At 41.4% G+C, this 20259-nt stretch overlaps 1 protein-coding gene across 3 annotated transcripts in view; it reads left to right on the top strand.

Moving 5' to 3' along the window:
• Positions 1–20259, top strand: part of SLC24A2 (solute carrier family 24 member 2) — a 277206-nt gene that overhangs the window by 192972 nt on the left and 63975 nt on the right. For all 3 annotated transcript variants that reach the window (XM_017500645.2, XM_017500646.2, XM_037728523.1), the window contains 2 exons: positions 9480–9578; positions 13014–13132. In XM_017500645.2, the coding sequence (XP_017356134.1) occupies positions 9480–9578; positions 13014–13132 (218 nt within the window). The remainder of the gene's footprint in view (positions 1–9479; positions 9579–13013; positions 13133–20259) is intronic.

The raw sequence follows: 20259 nt of genomic DNA on the forward strand, positions 1-20259 counted from the left end.
TTTGTAGTATAACTACCTTCTAATCTACTTGTTTTAGAAACCTGAGTTTTACCAAAGTTCGGTTAAATACAGGGTGCAGTTATGATAGAGGTATTTGACCTCTCTAAATTAAATGACAGTGTCAGTCTCCTACACAGAATATGTGATTTCTACAGCAACATGTGCCCTTCATACCTCAAGATCATTGCTATCCCTACAGAAAGTCTGAGAAGCACACTGCAAGTTGGCTTTCTACCTTGCAGCTACCAAAGCAGGGAGCTCCTATTGTGCACAGACACCATTTCTGATACCGTGTTATCTTTCATTCATTCCAAGTTTTAGTTTAGCTCATGCAGTTCAAACTTTCATAACCAGAGGACTTTTCTGGGTACTTGAATAGATGTTCTCTGTAAGGCTGGGCCTTATCAAAAAAAAAAAAAAAAAAAAAAAAAAAAAAAAAAAAAAAAAAAGGTATTGAACCAGTACTAGCCACATTACTGCTTCAGAGATGTATTCTTATAAGCATCTCCCTGGGGCTGGATCTTAGGAAGACAGCAGCCTAGTCTGTGTGCATAACCAGACTAACAAGCTAGTAACCAGCATCAGGTCTGATAGAAAGACCAAACCAGCTGTGTGTGTAAAGCCACAGTCTTCCTGAAAACAGGACCAAGGAATCCTTCTAATTAGAATACATCCAGCATTTCAAACTTCTTTGCATCTTATTTTCATCATCTAAAGTGTCAGCAGTAAAAGCAGAAAGATTGGACTTGGCAAAGAGAGGCAGATTTTGCCACACTACATATGTAGAAGGTGTTAAATGGCAGCAGAAGGCAAATTGTGGATGCTTCTTTTTGTGTGTTTTTGACATCTCTAGAGATGAAAATTTAAATTGCCTTCATCAGTCAAACTTGAATACTGTTATTTTAAATTAATAACATAATCCCCCCCCCCAACTCATGAAGCTTTCTCTGTTTAAAAAAAAAAGGTGGGAATTTGTTATACTCGGAGGCTAGCGTGTTCAATTAGGCATGGTAAGTTTCTCTTTTGATTAGAGCTGAAATGAACCAAATCTTCTCATTTTAGTCATGGGACTCTAAGCCTTTAGTTAAGGACTCTCAGCATGTGCCAGCACTTCTGCTGCTAACCCACGTTTCAAATGAGATTTACAGGTACCAGATTACAATGTAAAGTTGAGGACTAAAATAAAAATAGAAACTTAAGAACTCAGATTAAGTGACAATTCGTAGACATATGAAATCTAGGGGTCAAGAGATGCTGTATGTTCACAAAATAGGGTCAACTACTGAATACATGTTAGCCAAATATAAAATCTTCCACTTTATAATAAAACAAATGATTGGGCAATGTATAGGTTCCTCAAAAGAAAGAACTATTTTGTCTGATTCTGTTTTTTATATATAGGTCGTCATAATCTTTCAACACATACTTTTTGAGCACCTACTATTTTCCAGATGCAGTAAATCAGATCAAAACTCCCCAAATGAATAATATCACAACCCCCTTGCAGAGAGACATACCCAAAATATGGGCTTTGACAAACTGACTCTGAATGAAGAGAAATTTTATGCCCATTAGGAGGTAGTTGGGTTAAATGCTGGCAGGTCTTAGGATATGAGGTCTTCCTTTTTAGTAAAGTGATTCTTCATTCGTTTATCTCTTAGACATTCAGGGAGTAATTTAATTTTTACTAATATCAGTGTGGCCCTGTAATAAATGGTTTGCATCATGCTTCACAGAAATTAGAAAAAAAAATTAGAGGTTATGCCTCAAAAACAGATTTGGAAATAAATAAAATTCTATGTTCTTAGTAGTTTTAAGATGAAATTATTTTTAAGAAATAGAAATTTCTTTAAAATGTTGCTTTTAAGAATAAAAATTAAACCTGCCTCTCTTAGGTGAATTAACTGTTCCCGTAAGACAGTTGGTAGAATGGAAGAGGACTTGTTTCTTCTAGTTGCTAGGTGGCATCTTGTGTGGAGGAACTGTGACTGTTATTCTCTGAGCTTCCATACCCTCCCCAGAAGGCCTCCACCATCCATCAGAGCACAAATCCAAAGTGTCTTTCTCACTTTAGGCTATGAACTCTACAAGGGTACCAGCTGGATCTGTATTTCTCACCAAATACAGCCCAGTACATAGCACGGGTTTGCTTACTATTGGCAGCGTGTTAATTTGTGACTTGCACTAGCTTGAAAGGAACGTTGACTTTCTAGAAGAGCTGATGATAGTGAGAGCTTCACTGCAAGACAGTGGAGGCCTGTGATGGGCAAGGCATGATCCTAGGATACTTGTCCAAGGATACTAAAGATGGCAGAGGAAAGATCCCTTTCCCAGAAAAGACTGCTTGCTGCTGGGGAAAGCAGATGTGTGGACAGCAAACTGAAATGAGGGCTGTGACATGTACAAAGTACCATGAGAATGATGGGTTTCCGCTTGGAAAAGAGGGGTGTGTGCAGAGAAACCTTCAGGTTGGACGTTGAGTTAGGCTTTGATGAATGAGGGGCAGCTTAATAAAAAACAAGGAGCCAAGGCCCACTTTTCCCTGCCCTGCTCTGTACGGTGTTCACCTAACCTCCTGTCCCATGAAAAGGGCTTCTTTGCACATGCACCTTGCTGGCCCTGGAAATGTGTACAGGGGGACAACTGATGTGTCTCCCCTGCCTTCCACCACTAGAGTATAAACACCTGGCGTACCCCATTTTTCTCCTATTTACCTCTAGAAAGTTCCTAGGATCTCATAGGTAGACACTCAGCTCTCCTGGGGCCATGGGCTTGGAGGTCCTAAAGACATTTACCCTGGGTCATTTGCTGACTGGAAGCACATTGCAGAGTCATAACCTCATCTACTAGCCTAGAAACCATGAACACAAGGATTTGTTGAGCCCAATCTGATGCTGGAAATACAGCAGTGAACAAAACCAATGAAAAGCCTTGCCCTTTTGAAGCTTATCTCTGCCAGTGAAAAGCACCAAACAATCTATAGTCATAATGATAGAGCATATTAGATGGTGATAACTACTTTAGAGCAAATAAACCTGGGATAAGAAATGCTGGAGAGAGAAGCTATAGATTTAAATACGCTGCTCAGGTGACGCTCGAACAAGCTCGGTGGCCCTTTGGGGGAAGAATACTCCAGATAGAGGGAGCAGACAATGCTATGGCATAGAGGTGAGATGGTGCACAGTGTTTTCAAGAAAGAGCCGAGAGACCAGCATGGCTGAAGCAGCGAGAGAGGAGAGGGGTAGGGCACAAGGTCAGGGCAGTCAGGATGAGCTTCGTTGGACAGAATCAGTAAGACTTTGGCTTTCACTTTGACCTGGGGACCCAGTGCAGGATTTTGCAGAGAAGTGTGATGCTCTGTTTTATTGATCACTAAAGATGCTGGAATGAGACTGGCCAGGGGCCAGAGAGGGAAGGGTAGAAGCGGGAGACTCAGACCAGCAGAATTATTCCTGCGTGACTTGGTGCTGGTTCAGTGGGCGTGTGGAGTAGGGAGTGGAAAAAGGGTGGAAGGAAGAAGTGGTCAGATTCTGAAAACTTTTAAAAATAGAGACACCAGATTTGCTGGTGGATGGTATGTGGGGTGTGAAGGGAAAAAGGGGAACCAGGATAACTTCACGGTGCTGCATCAGTTCTTTTGCAAGCCTTCTAAGAGTGATGATGGCCAATCTGCCTAACTTAAGTCTCTGCTTCCAGAAAAAAAAAAAAAAAAAGGTCAAGGAATAAAGGGGAGGAAAGTTCAGGCTCACTTTTGCTTTTTAAGCTACCTGCCAAGCCATAAACTTAAAGAGACAAGAAAGGCAGAACTAAAAACACAAAAATAGATTTTAAAAGGCTGTTTCCTAGTTTTTCCTCCTGTGTTATTTTTTCCTTTCTTCTCCCAAGGCTTGGTCTGTTCACTGAGGTATGTGTGGCCACTCTCTTTGCATCTTTCCCTCTCTTTTGTCCCACCGTTGTTTCTGTGTTGCAGATGCTTAGAATGGAAGCTAATCTGATCATCATCCCAAAGGATTCCATTTGTAACCTTGCCTATTATAGGCTTGGTGGGAAACATGGGAAGGAATTTCCAAGGGGCTGTTTTAATAAACAGCAGAAGAGAAACTACATTTATTTTCTTTGAGTGAAAAGACCCTCCAAAGGTGGTTTTTTTATGCAGCATGAAGCTTCTGTTTTGTGTCAGAATGATCTGGTCAAGGATTTTGATTGCTGGTTGTTTTTCAAAATTCACATTCGGCTCCCATGCGTGGATCTTTTACTTCCGCACTTCCCTACCACCCCCTCAACACACACTCCTCTGAGGATGCTCAGCTGGTACTCTTTTGCAAATTTCAGACCAAGCTAAACTATATTAAAATTGTGTACTAGGTTTTGACGTAGGTGCCTCACGATTTGAGCAGTTTGCTACTTCTGAGATTTTTAACTATACAAATATCTGTAGCTACATAAAAATACAACACTTTAAGGGTTTAGACCACAAGAGAGTATATTTTTTAAAGTTGCCTCGAAAGACGTTAAAAATAACTCCTTCGCTCACCTTGAAAAGTACTCAAAAATATCATAATTCTTTTTTGCCAGCACAGTTACACAATCATTTCTTAGATTCGTTCTTCTATGCCACCCTTTAGGGTAGAATATGTGCCTAAAATATCTTGGAATCTGTGCCTAAAATATCTGAGCAATCCCTTTACCGCCGGGGTCTGCACCTGAGGCTGCTAGGCATCAGTTCTATTTTAAATACCAATCTTGTTTTCAGTAATTTAGGGGAAGAATTTCCTGTGTTCCACTTCCATAATAATAGCAACCCTTTCTGAGTAGCAGTTCCTAAGCCCTTGCTGTTTATCAGAGGCCACTGAAACATGCAATGGGTAATTAAACCATTGGACCTTCCAAGAACTGTATGAGCTGGATGCTCTTCTTGTCTCCATCTTACTCATTGTGAACCTGAAGTGGAGAGGGGTTAAGAACCTAGTGCATCATGAGGTTCTTTTAAGCAAATGCATTTTGTAGCAGCAGTAGTTCCTTGGTCTGAATTTTGGTCCTGCAGGTGATGGGGGAAAACTGATCATCATCTTCCCATTTTAAGATTGCAGAGATATCCATGTTTAAAGCCCAAAAAGCCAGCTCCATCACCTTGACCTTCTTAATTGCAGAAAGATCTAAAATGATTCTTTTTCTAATCAGTTTTGGGGGATTCACTGAAACCTGAATACGAGTCCAATAAGGCCCTGTATGCTTCAACTCCCGGGTCTGAATGTGGCTGATTATTTAGCTCAGCCTGTGTGGATTTAGAGAAGAGAAGATGGCAACAATTCTCCTAGAGCAACTGGGCCACGTCACCCTTATCCTTGAGATTCTGTTTGATTCTCATTTTTCCTCTTATTTAGAGTTCTTTCAGTGCCACACATTGTGATAAGCCCTTTACCCACATTTTCTCACAGAAAACCCCTGCAGCTAAGCTCTTCCCTGGATGACAGAAAATGAGTACAGGGCATGCATGGATGTAGTATGTCACCAGTAACTCTACCAATACCACTGGAATCCCTGCTTAACAGATGAGAAAACTAAAGCCCAGAAGTATTTAGAAACTCACCCATCACTCAACAGAGACACTGAGAGAGCTAGGGGTTGAACTCAGATCTACCTGCCTCTCAATCACATCCACTTAGCCTCCTGTTAACCATCAAACTGTGCTGTCCCAACACACACACCCTGTTGCTGTTCTTCGTAGCTTGTGACTTGGGGATGAGCAGGTCCTGAAGGTGCCATGTCTTCCTACCCCAAGGCAGAGAGGATCACTTCAAAACTCACAGGTTCTCTGCTGGCTTCTGCCTCCGGTCCTTCATGCTCACATGTATCTGTTAGCTTCATCCTCACAGCATTTCTCAAAAGGTGCCCTGTGACGATCCCAGGGGTATCCAATGGGCTGGAATCAGCGAATCTGGCTTTGTCTCACTCTGCCCCACCCCCCTGAAGGATTACACATGTGTGCCACATTCTGAAGGTGGGCCCTCAACTGCTCCCTTTCTAGAAACTAGTCTTTAAGGGAAAATCCTTCTAGGCTATGGAGCAGCCGTTGTCAGCACTTACGTCATGGAATGACGTGATGATGGGGCAAAAAGAGAGAAAAGATGGAGATAAGAAGAGCATCCACCTCATACAGTTCTTGGACGGTCCAATGGACTGTCTTTTCCTTTCCTTTCCCTTTTTCTTCCGTTTTTAATGCCCATTGCATGTTTCAATGGCCTCTGATAAACAGCAAGGGCCTAGGAATTGCTACTCAGAAAGGGTTGCAATTATTATAGAAGTGGAAGACAGGAAATTCTTCCCCAGGTCATATTAGTTGGGACAAAGAATCATCTAGGGGAGAGGATGAATTGAAGAAGTTGGAGAGGTCTGTGGAGAAGACAGTTCCCCACCAGTCTTGCTGCTTTGCCTTGCTGCCCCTAAGGCTAGGTCCCAAGAGGATACAAATAAGGCTAATCCCTCCTACTGTTCAATCGTGCAGAAAACCTGAGGTGCTGCTGCAGTGGGAAAAGAGTAACATGCAGTCTCACTGGCCTGCAAAATATCTGAGAACCTATAAAATTCCAATTCTAGGGTTATCTCCTACCCTGTTCTCCTAGATTATTCCTGGAGATTTGGGGAAGACCAGCCCATGAGTGCCAGTGGCCAACACTGTTCTGAAAGATGCTTCCTGGCAAAGGGCATGGCTCCCCTTCCATGCTTTTGGGTCCCTTTTATTATCATTTCTCTCTGGCACACACCTTAACTCTGAAAAGAGCCTTATAACCACAAGCAATATGTGATTAACTGGTTTCTATCCAATATTTTTTCTGGCATGATTCATGACTTTGGGACATTATTTAAGTTGGGTTATTTCAGGTTTAATTTCCACTGACCTATTTGTTTCTGCTTCTGAATGCTTTCCTGCTTTATTATTATTTTATGTATAATTTTAAAATAGCAAATATTGATCATCTGTCTTTCTTAGAGTGGCAGGATATTCAAAGCTCCAAAAATGCCCCTCAGACCATGATGGAATGGTTTTACTAGTAGAAGCCTCATCTCCAATAAAGTTTCAGAGCCTCCTTTTTTCCTCTTCTGGGTGGAAAAGCACATGATTTGGGACTCTTTGGAGTTATCTTCTGCAAGAAGTAACCCCTCTTTAGGCTGAGAGCTGCAAAGTACTGAAGCTCACTCACGTTGTCTGTTTATCTAGTCTCCTAGTAAGACTTGGTTTGGTGGCCAGGAAAGTGTCTTGCGTTCACACAGCCTGGACAACCTCCAGGCAATCATAGCCCCCTGCCTGCCTCCTTCTTCCTTGCATTCCTCTTTCTCTCTTTTTTCTATTCTTTCTTGTTCTTCTTTACCACCTCCTTTTCCTAATCTCCAGGCTTCCTTTCCTTTCCCTTATTCTTCCCAGAGTTTCCCTTGGAGATTAAATAGAAACAACCAAATTCAAGCTACCTTCCAGGATAGTGAAGCTAATGCTGACCTTCAACATTCCTCACGGATGGAGTCATGCCCATCACCTTATCCTTCTTTCTCATTCCTTAGGCAGCCCAAGCCACACACCGACCTCTTTTTCTCCATGAAATGTTTTCCTTCCTACCTCTTCTGAGAGTGTACTCAGTGGTGCACATTCATTGCCTAGACTAAGGTACATATGTCCTAGAGATTGCCTTTGTTGTGACAGTGTCCAGGCTTGTGACTAATGGAGCCATGAGCAGAAAAGGTCACAGCTTGTGTCATTTTCACCGCTGGAGTCCATTGATCTGACTCTAGTTTACAGGCGCTGTCAGTCCCAGCCAGTCACACAAGTCATCACTATGACCACATGCCATGATTCCAAACCATGGAGGCAGGCAGTGGGTGACTATCTGCCATGCTTTATCCTAGGAAAAGAAGCTCTCCGGAAGAAACATTTTTATTTGATTTGGTTGTAAACAGAAAAGTAGAGTGAGAGCCCCTGTTAATATTCTGCTAGGGAACACAGTCAACAGAAAAATACCTAGTGGGAAAACTGTAGGGGTTGTGGTGTTTTGAGACACTCATATCTGAATCTAGGCAATAATCAGTTTAAAATGAGAATTTTTTTTTATATCTTAAATGTTCCCAAAGAAGAAATTCAAGGATTAAAAAAGAAAAATGCTGTTTCCCTAATCTCTGCACTTTTGCCTGCTTTTTTTGTTGCTTATTGCATGCATTTGCCCATTAATTATGTCAATAATGAAGAAGAAATTAAACAATGCACTTGTAGCACAGCTGTTTAAAATGATTATTTTGAGAATGGCATTTTTTTCTAGTACCTTTCTTTTTTATTTTTCCATAAGTTATTGGGGTACAGGTGGTATTTGGTTACATGAGTAAGTTCCTTACTGGTGACTTATGAGATTTTGGTGCACCCATCACCCATACGTACACTGTACAATATTTGTAGTCTTTTATCCCTCATCCCCCTCCCACTCTTCCCCCCAAGTCCCAAAGGCTATTGTATCATTCTTATACCTTTACATCCTCATAGCTTAGCTCCCACATATCGGTGAGAACATACAATGTTTGATTTTCCATTCCTGAGTTACATCACTTAGAATAATAGTCTCCAATCTCATCCTGGTCACTGCAAATTCTGTTAATTCATTCCTTTTTATGGCTACATAGTATTCCATCATATATATATATGTATATATATATACCATGGTTTCCTTATCCACTCATTGATTGATGGGGATTTCGGTTAGTTCCACCATTTCTCACTTGTGAATTGTGCTGCTATAAAGATGCATGTCTGGCACCGTTCCCAAAGGGTCTCATCACCAACAGTACTTGCTGCACTCAGTTGATCCTTCCTTGCCCTAAATCCACAAATGGAATCAGTTGCTTCCTTGATGCCTTAATTGCAGCTGACTCAGCTAATCTGGAAGGCCCTGATGCATGCTCCTGACCCATTTAGAAACAGCAATGTTAATTATAAGAGAGGTTGAGTATCCCTTATCTGAAATGCTGGGGACCAGAAGTGTTTTGGATTTCAGATTTTGGCTTTTTGAATTAGGGATACTAAACATGTAAATGTTTGAAAACTGAAGTCAAATCAGAGGACCCCTGGGCTTGGCTTTCCTTCCCAGCCCATTGTCAAAATCTGGTCTGGGATGAGGGTTTAAGTCCAGAGAAATGGCCATGCCTCCAGAGCAGCGCTCTCTAGACCTGTTTTGGAGCTCAGCAGTAGGGGAGTTTTAGTGATGCTTGGTGCTTTTGTTAATTTTATGAGCAACTTGGAGGGGAGGGAAGAGATTCTCATAGAAAATGGGCTGAAAAATGTACAAAGGCAAGAAAGTACCCTTCAGGAAGGTCCTGGTGCATTAGAGTTGGACAGAATGGAGTGATCGTGCTGTTAGTACAGCGTGACTGAGGCAGCCACATAACTGCTTGGCCCTGAGACTCTTTATCTTCTTTCTCATTGTGTCTCCTTCCTGCTTCAGGGAGGTTCAGAGAAAAGGCTTCAATTCTCCACAAGATTGCCAAGAAGAAATGTCATGTGGATGAGAATGAGCGGCAGAATGGGGCTGCCAACCACGTAGGTAAGTGCAGGGAAACATCAATCCCATACATTTCCTGGGGGAAGCGAGGGGAGCAGAGAGTCAGAACCAGTGTGGGAACCCCTGACTTGGTGCAGACACAGACCTTTGCAGCACAGCCCTTTCCCGGACAACAGGAAATGAGTCCCTCTTCTCCTGTGGGAACAGGGTATGCATGGGCATTGCATGTCACCAGTAACTCTAGAAATCCAAGAAGAGTGAAATTATTCTCTGAGGAACCTGAAGTAAAACCAACTCTTAACTAGTCAGCTCCATTCAAGAATAGAAAATCACTGTATTTCAGGGATTCCACATAAAGAGTATACACACACACGCACACGCACGTGCACACACACAGTGTCATCTAATGTTTAACCAAAGGTGAGAGTCCCCCGTTTGTAATTCTTGCCTGCTAACCAGATTTTTTTACCTGTGACATTGCTTATTGGCACACAGTTGGTCACTCCTGAACTGAGTGACAGAGTCCTTTTGAGATGATACTGCCTCCTGTTTCTTAAGAATTCAGCAATAACGGTCCCCAGGTCTCTTTTCACTGACTTTTGCAGAGCTCCTGTGTGACCAGATTGTGACATTCAGACATCTTATTTTAACTTGGAACATGATGTTCCTTCTCTCCTGTCTGTAACTATAATATAGCTCTCTAATTCTAAATTCAAACTAAATTTAACCTGATCTGGATCTATGCTATAAACGAAGCTATTGCCCAAGTAACTAAAATTATCTGCAGACAAAATTCAACAGCATTGCACTCAAAATACTGACACTCCATAGAAGAGTTTCTGCCTCTCCTGTCATCCTAACTTCTACCTCAGGGAAAATTTTTGGCCGAGAAACAGTTAAGACGCAGTTAGATATGAAAAGAAAAACTGGAAAGGAGTCAGCTAAAATGTTAACAATAGTTACTTCCTAAAGCTGGGATTATGAGTTATATATATTTTTTCTGCTGCTTTATGCTTCTATAAAGTTTTTTAGAATAAGTATATTTTACTTTTGTACTATAAAAATGTAAAGCCATGCCATGAAAGTCTACCGCATAGGTTGAGTTTCGTTTGTGATGTTTAGATTCAACTACACAAGTTATTTTTTCTACTTCCCTTGTTGACTCGTCTTTTGTAGAATGAGGTAGCTTAGAATGAAAGATTCCTAGGCTCAGTCCTAGTCCTCCTCCTGATGACTGACCAAGCTTAGACTTGGATTTAATCTTTTTTTAAGGAGGTAGGACACTTAATTCCAAGGATCTTTCTAATGTTACTGGGTCTCTGAATGACTTTGTAAGTAGAAAATATTGTGTGTCTAATGCTTTTCAAAGTAAGTCCAAGATTTATGTTCATACTTTCTTTGATTATGAGCCCCCAGCCTGCTGTGTAAAAGCACTTTATAAGCTAAGATGTGCACACACAGGTTCAGTATTATGCCTGGCAGGTAGTCTCTGCTCAACTGTTCATCTCCGTTCTTGGACATCTTCACTCCTCTTTTACGCAGTATTCTGTGTTAGTAGGGTCAAATTACCATTGCAGGCTGATCCTAAGGTTGTATCACATCAGCCAGTAGATTTCTCCAAACACAGTTTTAATGTTTACCCAAGGTTCTTAGTATTTTTTTATTTAAATAACTGAATCAAGCGTACTAAGAAAAACTGCCATAGCCACACGCACCGCATCACATACATATCGCTGTCACTACTAAAAACTTGGAAAGATAAAGTAAATTTGAGTTTCTATGGTTTTTCATATTTAAATCTATTCGTGTGTCTATATTTCACAACTAAATACATAAATAAATGTAAATATTTCCCTGTGATTTCCAAAATTTGGCTGCTTCAAACTCAACAATTTTTATGTAACTCTCAAATTATTTTCCTAAGCACTAGTGATAGAAATGTCTAGTCCTCCTGAAGCTGCTGGGGAAAAAAAAGCTTATTCTCATGTTTGATGAGCAGCTAATACTGCTCAGATATGATACTGATGAGCATTCTGATACCCCCAGCAACCCTGACAGCATACTACACCCTCATTTCCTCCCAAAATCCATGATTTGACCTAAAACAGCCAGAGTGTGTGCTTTCAATAGGAACCTTTAAATTTCCCTCCCAGTGAAGCCTCAGCAGACCCGAGTGGTGCCAAAACACTGATCACCTGGAGGTACTCCTGTTTGTTATGATAAAAAGAATTCTTCTAGTGAAGGGCAGGCACTATAATCAGGATCCAGATCGTTTATGCTTCTTAATTGCTCTGCACAAAGTACTGTGCTAAATGCTTTCTATGCATTTTCTTATTTAATCTTTACAGAAGTACTCTTTTGGTCATATTTGTCTTATTGTTGTTATTAGTGGTAGTAGTAGCAACAGGAATAGTAGTAGCAGTATTGTTACCATCACCCCAATTTTACAGATGAAGAAACCGAATCTCAGAGAGGTTGAATCACTTGCTAAGGGTCACACAGCACAAGCTGTCGATCCAGAATATGAAGCCAGGCCTGTCTGGTTCCCAGTGTGACAGAGTCCCAGTGCTTAACCATTACCCTAGAGTCACTTCTCAAGTGTCAGATCTGCACTTGCTGACCTCTGACTTCACTCTAGCCAAATGTTCTCTCTGATTGAGGAATGACACAGGCTTTGGCCTCTATTACTTGTCCGGCTCCCCCTTGCCTTGCCTGCAATAGGATGCGCCCGTGTGGAGTGTGCTAAGTAGCATTCACCAGCCTGCCCTGCCCGTGGCCACCTAGGCACTGAAAGAGTTTCCACTCACAGAGCCTGCCTGAATTACAGCCGAACATAATGTCCCTTGGAGGTCAACCTGTCAAACCCCCTCATTTCACAGATAAGGTTCCCAAGTCCCAGAGGAAGAAGGGGACTAGCCTAAGGTGACAGCCTGATCGTAGCAGAGTAAAGTCTAGGACCCTGAAGCCCTAGCCAATATTATTTCCAGAGTACAGTATGAAAGAAAAGGTATTATTGTAAGAAAATATCTGAAGAGTTCAGTCCCGGGTGTAAACAATAGTATGTAGATTGGGTGTGGTTTTGGTTTTAAAATGTCTACGTTCATGTCCCTGAATAGCTAGCTGGTAAAATTGCCTAGACTCGAGAAGGTCATAGCATAGGAGCTGATAGGGCACTCAGGGTAAGGTGCCATGCCAGAGCAGCAAGCCAAGGCGCTATTAAGGATTCAGGGTGGTATCCTGAAAGATGTGGGGAAGAACGGTGAAATTCCTTTCCCACTTGGCTCAATACCAGCCCTGGGCCTTATCACCCCTGGGACACCACTATCCTCTGCTTTGGCCCAACATTTTAGGAAGCTCTTTTCAATATTGCACTTTGCCCCCATTGATTCCATTTGCTATCTCTCTCTCTCCCTTTCTCTGTGTACGTGTGTGTGTGTGTGTGTGTGTGTGTGTGTGTGTGTTTAAATTATATCACAGAAAAAATCGAGCTTCCGAACAGCACCAGCACAGAAGTTGAAATGACACCATCCAGTGATGCTTCAGAACCTGTACAAAATGGAAATCTCTCCCACAACATCGAAGGTGCAGAAGCCCAGGTATGGCTTTTCTCCATTGCTCTTCTGGGCTACGGTTCTTATTGATGTTCTACTGTGCAGCACAGACCCTGCATTCTCCTTGGAAGCTCCAGCTCTCAGCTGGGTGGGAATCAGGTAGGGTCTTATTCATCCTTGTGTGTATTGCCCAGTGCCACCTCAGGGTCCCACATGCAGCAAGCTCTACATTTATTGAATGAATATGAATATTCTCTAAGCTACTGTTTCTCCAGGTGAGGTTGGAGGACTTATACATCAGCATCTCCCAGGGATGAAAATGCAGATCCCTAGGCCATGTACCAGGTGTGATAAAGCAGGATCACTGGGAAGCAGCCTGCAGGATTTAGCATTTTTAATTAGCTTCCAAAGTGATTTTTTTATTTATTTTTATTTTATTTATTATACTTTAAGTTCTGGGGTACATGTGCAGAACATGCAGGTTTGTTACATGGGTGTACACGTGCTATGGTGGTTTGCTGCATCCATCACCCTGTCATCTACATTAGGTATTTCTCCTAATGCTATCCCTCCCCTAGCCCCCCACCCCCGACAGGCCCCAGTGTGTGATGTTCCTCTCCCTGTGTCCATGTGTTCTCATTGTTCAACACCCACTTATGAGTGAGAACATGCAGTATTTTGGTTTTCTGTTCTTGTGTTGGCTTGCTGAGAATGATGGTTTCCAGATTCATCCAAGTCCCTACAATGGACACGAACACATCGTTTTCATGGCTGCATAATATTCATGGAGTCTATGTGTCACATTTTCTTTATCCAGTCTATCATTGATGGGCATTTGGGTTGGTTCCAAGTCTTTGCTATTGTGAACAGTGTTGCAGTAAACATACGTGTGCATGTGTCTTTATGATAGAATGATTTATAATCCCTTGGGCATAGCATATACCCAGTAATGGTATTGCTGGGTCAAATGGTATTTCTAGTTGTTGATCCTTGAGGAATTGCCACGTTGTCTTCCACAATGGCTGAACTAATTTACACTCCAACCAACAGTATAAAAGCATTCCTATTTCTCCACATCCTCTCCAGCATCTGTTGTCTCCTGAATTTTTGGCGACTGCCATTCTAACTGGCGTGAGATGGTATCTCAATGTGGTTTTGATTTGCATTTCTCTAATGACCAGTGATGATGAGCATTTTTTCGTATGTCTGTTGGCTGCATAAATATTTTCTTTTAAGAAGTGTCTGTTCATATTCTTTGCCCACTTTTTGATGGCATTATTTGTTTTTTTCTTGTAAATTTGTTTAAGTTATTTGTAGATTGTGGATATTAGCCCTTTGTCAGATGGGTAAATTGCAAAAATTTTTTCCCATTCTGTAGGTTGCCTGTTCACTCTAATAATACTTTCTTTTGCTGTGCAGAAGCTCTTTGGTTTAATTAGATCCTGCTTGTCTATTTTGGCTTTTATTGTCATTGCTTTTGGTGTTTTAGTTATGAAGTCCTTGCCCATGGCTATGGCCTGAATGGTATTGCCTAGGTTTTCTTCTAGGATTTCTTCTAGGGTTTTTATGGTGTCAGGTCTTATGTTTAAATCTTTCATCCATCTTGAGTTAATTTTTGTATAAGGTGTAAGGCAGGGATTCAGTTTCAGCTTTCTGCATATGGCTAGCCAGTTTTTCCCATTTATTAAATAGGTAATCCTTTCCCCGTTGCTTGTTTTTGTCAGGTTTTTAAAAGATCAGATGGTTGTAGATGTGTGGCATTAATTCTGAGGCCTCTGTTCTGTTTCATTGGTCTATATCTCTGTTTTGGTACCAGTACAATGCTGTTTTGACTACTGTAGCCTTATAGTATAGTTTGAAGTCAGGCAGTATGATGTCTCCAGCTTTGTGGGGTTTTTTTTGTTTTTTGTTTGTTTGTTTTGCTTAGGATTGTCTTGGCTACTCGGGCTCTTTTTTGATTCCATATGAAATTTAAGGTGGTTTTTTTCCAATTCTATGAAGAAAGTCAGTGGTAGCTTGATGGGGATAGCACTGAATCTATAAAATATTTTGGGCAGTATGGCCTTTTTCACAATATTGATTCTTCGTATCCATGAGCATGGAATTTTCTTCTGTCTATTGTGTTCTCTCTTATTTCCTTGAGCAGTGATTTGTAGTTCTCCTTGAAGAGGTCCTTCACATCCCTTGTAAGTTGTAGTCCTAGTTATTTTATTCTCTTTGTAGCAATTGTGAATGGGAGTTCACTCATGATTTGACTGTTTGTCTCTTATTGGTGTATAGAAATGCTTGTGATTTTTATGCATTGATTTTGTATCCTGAGACTTTGCTGAAGTTGCTTATCAGCTTAAGGAGATTTTGGGCTGAGATGATTGGGTCTTCTAAATACACAATCATGTCATCTGCAAATAAAGATAATTTGACTTTCTCTTTTCCTAATTGAATACCTTTATTTCTTTTTCTTGCCTGATTGCCCTGGCCAGAACTTTCAATACTATGTTGAATAGTAGTGGGAAGAGAGGGCATCCTTATCTTTCAAAGGGAATACTTCTAGTTTTTGCCCATTCAATATGATATTGGCTGTGGGTTTTTCATAAATAGCTCTTATTATTTTGAGATACATTCCATTGATACCTAGTTTATTGAGAAATTTTAACATAAAGCGCTGCTGAATTTTGTCAAAGGCCTTCTCTGCACCTATTGAGATAATCATGTGGTTTTTGTCTTTGGTTCTATTTAAGTTATGGATTATATTTATTGATTTGTGTATGTTGAACCAGCCTTGCATCACAGAAATGAAGCTGACTTGATCATGATGGATAAGCTTTTTGATGCGCTGTTGGATTTGGTTTGCCAGTATTTTATTGAGGAATTTCACATCAGTGTTCATCATGGATATGGGCCTGAAATTTTCTTTTTTAGTGTGTCTCTGCCAGGTTTGGGTATCAGGATGATGTTGGTCTCATAAAATGAGTTAGGGAGGATTCCCTCTCTTTGTATTGTTTGGAATCGGTTCAGAAGAAATGGTACCATCTCCTCTTTGTACCTCTGGTAGAATTCAGCTGTCAACTCATCTAGTCCTGGACTTTTTTTGGTTGGTAGGCTATTAATTGCTGCCTCAATTTCAGACCTTGTTATTAGTCTATTAAGAAAGTCAGATTCTTCCTGGTTTAGTCTTGGGAGGGTGTTTAAAGTCCAGGAATTTATTCATTTCTTCTAGATTTAGTGGTTTATTTGCATAGAGTTGTTTGTAATAATCTCTGATGGTAGTTTATATTTCTGTGGGATCAATGGTGATATCTCCTTTATCATTTTTTTATTGCATCTATTTGATTCTTCTCTCATTTCTTCTTTATTAGTCTGGCTAGTGGTCTATCTATTTTGTTGATCTGTTCAAAAAACCATCTCCTCAATTTACTGATTTTTTGAGGAGTTTTTTGTGTCTCTATCTCCTTCAGTTCTGCTCTGCTCTTAAGTTGTTTCTTGTTTTCTGCTAGCTTTTGAATTTGTTTGATCTTGCCCCTCTAGTTCTTTTAATTATGAGGTTCGGGTGTTGATTTTAGAACTTTCTTTCCTTCTCTTGTGGGCATTTAGTGCTATAAATTTCCTTCTACACACTGCTTTAAATGTGTCCCAGAGATTCTGGTACGTTGTGTCTTTGTTCTCACTGCTTTCAAAAAAAATCTTTATTTCTGCATTCATTTCATATTTATCCAGTAGTCATTCAGGAGCAGGTTGTTCAGTTTCCATGTGGCTGTGCAGTTTTGAGTGAGTTCCTTAATCCTGAGCTCTACTTTGAATACCCTGTGGTCTGAGAGACTGTTTGTTATGATTTCCATTCTTTTGCACTTGCTGAGGAGTGTTTTACTTCTAATTCTGTGGTCAATTTTAGAATAAGTTTGATGTGATGCCGAGAAGAATATATATTCGGTAGATTTGGGGTGGAGAGTTCTGTAGATGTCTGTTAGGTTTGTTTGGTCCAGATCTGAGTTTAAGTCCTGCATATACTTGTTAATTTTCTGTCTCATTGATCTGTCTAATATTGACACTGGTGTGTTAAAGCCCCCCACTATTATTGTGTCAGAGTCTAAGTTGCTTTGTAGGTCATTAAGAACTTGCTTTATGTATCTGGGTGTTCCTGTATTGGGTGCATATATATTTAGGATAGTTGGCTCCTCTTGTTGCATTGATATCTTTACTATTATGTAATGCCCTTCTTTGTCTCTTTTGATCCTTGTTAGTTTAAATTCTGTTTTACCAGAGACTAGGATTGTAACTCCTATTTTTTTTTTGTTTTGTTTTGTTTTTTCTCTCCATTTGCTTGTTAAATTTTTCTCCTTCCCTTTATTTTGAGCCTATGTGTGTTTTTGCACATGAGATGGGTTTCCTGAATACAGCACACTAGTGGGTCTTGACTCTTTATCCAATTTGCAGGTTGTGTCTTTCAATTGGGGCATTTAGCCCATTACATTTAAGGTTAGTTAATATTGTTATGTGTGAATTTGATCCTTCCATTTTGATGCTAGCTGGTTGTTTTGCTCATTAGTTGATGCTGTTTCTTCATAGTGTCGATGGTCTTTACAATTTGGTATGTTTTTGCAGTGGCTGGTACAAGTCATTCCTTTTCATGTTTAGTGCTTCCTTCAGGTGCTCTTTTAAGGCAGGCCTGGTGGTGACAAAATCTCTCAGGATTTGCTTCTCCATAAATGATTTTACTTCTCCTTCACTTATGAAGATTAGTTAGGTTGGATATTAAATTCTGGGTTGAAAATTCTTTCTTTAAATAATGTTGAATATTGGTCCCCACTCTCTTCTGGCTTGTAGGATTTCTGCTGAGAGATCCACTGTGAGTCTGATAGGCCTCCCTTTGTGGGTAACCCAACCTTTCTCTCTGCTGCCCTTAGCATTTTTTCCTTCATTTCAACCCTGGTGAATCAGATGATTATGTGTCTTGGGTTGCTCTTCTCAAGGAACATCTTTTTGGTGTTCTCTGTATTTCCTGAATTTAAATGTCAGCCTGCCTTGCTAGGTTGGGGAAGCTCTCCTGGAGAATACCTTGAAGAGTGTTTTCCAACTTGGTTTCATTCTCCCCATCACTTTCAGGTACCCCGATCAAATGTAGATTTGGTCTTCTCACATAATCCTGTATTTCTTGCAGGCTTTATTTCTTTTCACTCTTTTTTCTCTAATCTTGCCTTCTTGCTTTATTTCATTGAGTTGATCTTCAATCTCTGATATCCTTTCTTCTGCTTGATCAATTCAGCTATTAAAACTTGTGCATGCTTCATGAAGTTCTCATGCTGTGTTTTTCACAAGTTGTTTATGTTCTTCTCTATGCTGGTTATTCTAGTTAGCATTTTGTCTAACCTTTTTTCTAGGTTCTCAGCTTCCTTGCATTGGGATAGAACATGCTCCTTTTGCTCATAGGAGTTTGTTATTACCCACCCTCTGAAGCCTGCTTCTTTCAGTTCATCAAACTCATTTTCCATCCAGTTTTGTTCCCTTGCTAGTGAGGAGTTGTGATCCCTTCGAGGAAAAGAGGCATTCTGGTTTTTGAAAATTTCAGCCTCTTTTGCTGGTTTCTTCCCATCTTCATGGATTTATCTATCTTTGGTCTTTGAAGTTGGCGATTTTTGTATGGCGTCTCCGAGTGGATGTCCTTTCTATTGATGGTGAAACTTTTTCTTTCTGTTTGTTAGTTTTCCTTCTAACGGTCAGGCCCCACTGCTGCAGGTCTGCTGGAGTTTGCTGGAGGTCCACTCCAGACCCTGCTTGCCTGGGAATCACCCACTGGGGCTGCAGAACAGCAAAGATTGCTGCCTGTTCCTTCTCCTGGTAGCTTTGTCCCCGAAGTGTACCCGCCAGATGCCAGCCAGTGCTGTCCTGCACGAAGTATCTCCCATTCAGGCTACATGGGGGTCAGGGAGTCACTTGAGGAGGCAGTCTGTACCTTATTGAAGCTCAAGCACTGTGCTGGGAGATCCATTGCTCCCTTCAGAGCTGCCAGGCAGGGATGTTTAAGTCTGCTGAAGCTGTACCCACAACCGCCCCTTTTCCCAGGTGCTCTGTCCCAGGAAGGTGGGGGCTTCATTTATAAATCCCTGAGGAACTGCTGCCTTTTTTCAGAGATGACCTACCCAGCAAGAAGGGAGTCTAGTGACAATCTGCCTGCAGAGGCCTTGCTGAGCTGCCATGGGCCCCACCCAGTTGCTGTGTAAATTTCCCGGCAACTTTGTTTACACAGGCCAGGTTAAAACCACCTACCCGAGCCTCAGCAATAGCAGACACTCCTCTCCTACCAAGCTCAAATGTCCGAGGTCGAGTTCATACTGCTGGGCTTGCTGTGAGAATTTCAAGCCAGTGGATCTTAGCTTGCTGGTCTTTGTGTGGGTGGGGCCTGCCGAGCCAGATCACTTGGCTCCCTGGCTTCAGCCCCCTTTTTCAGGGGAATGAGCAGTTCTGTCTTGCTGGTGTCCCAGGCGCCACTGGAGTATGAGAGAAAAAAAAAATGGCCACCCAATTTTGTGCTGGAAACCCAGGGCACTGGTGTTGTAGGCACCAGAAGGAATCTCCTTGTCTGCAGGCTGTGAAGACCATGGGAAAAGTGCAGTATCTGAGCCAGAGTGACAGAGTGTCAGAAAAAGTCCCTAATGGCTTCCTTGGCTAGAAGAGGGAGCTCTCCGGACCCTTGTGCTTCCCGGGTGAGGCAATGCCTCACCCTGCTTTTTCTCACCCTCCTTGGGCTGCACCCACTGTCTAACAAGTCCCAATGAGATGAACTTGGTACCTCAGTTGGAAATGCGGAGATCACTCGCCTTCTGTGTTGCTCATGCTGGGAAGTGCAGACCAGAGCTGTTCCTGTTCGGCTCCTAATCCCCATGTAGCTTCCCCAACCTAGCAGGGCAGGCCAACATTCAAATTCAGGAAATGCAGAGAACACCACAAAGATATTCCTCAAGAAGAGCAACCCCAAAGCACATAATCATCAGATTCACCAGGGCTGAAATCTTGGCAGAAATCCCCAAGATGATTTTTAATGTATGATAAATTTTGATAGCTGCTGCAGTCTAATCCTTTCTCCATGACCTTAAGGTCAGTGTTAAGTAATAGAGAAACTGTAGCCATCAAAACTCAGTGAGCCCACTTTGGCTTTCTCTGTCCCTGTGGTTGAAATT

Source organism: Cebus imitator, unplaced genomic scaffold, assembly GCF_001604975.1.
Source record: "Cebus imitator isolate Cc_AM_T3 unplaced genomic scaffold, Cebus_imitator-1.0 Scaffold267, whole genome shotgun sequence".
NCBI classification, from domain to species: Eukaryota; Metazoa; Chordata; class Mammalia; order Primates; family Cebidae; genus Cebus; species Cebus imitator.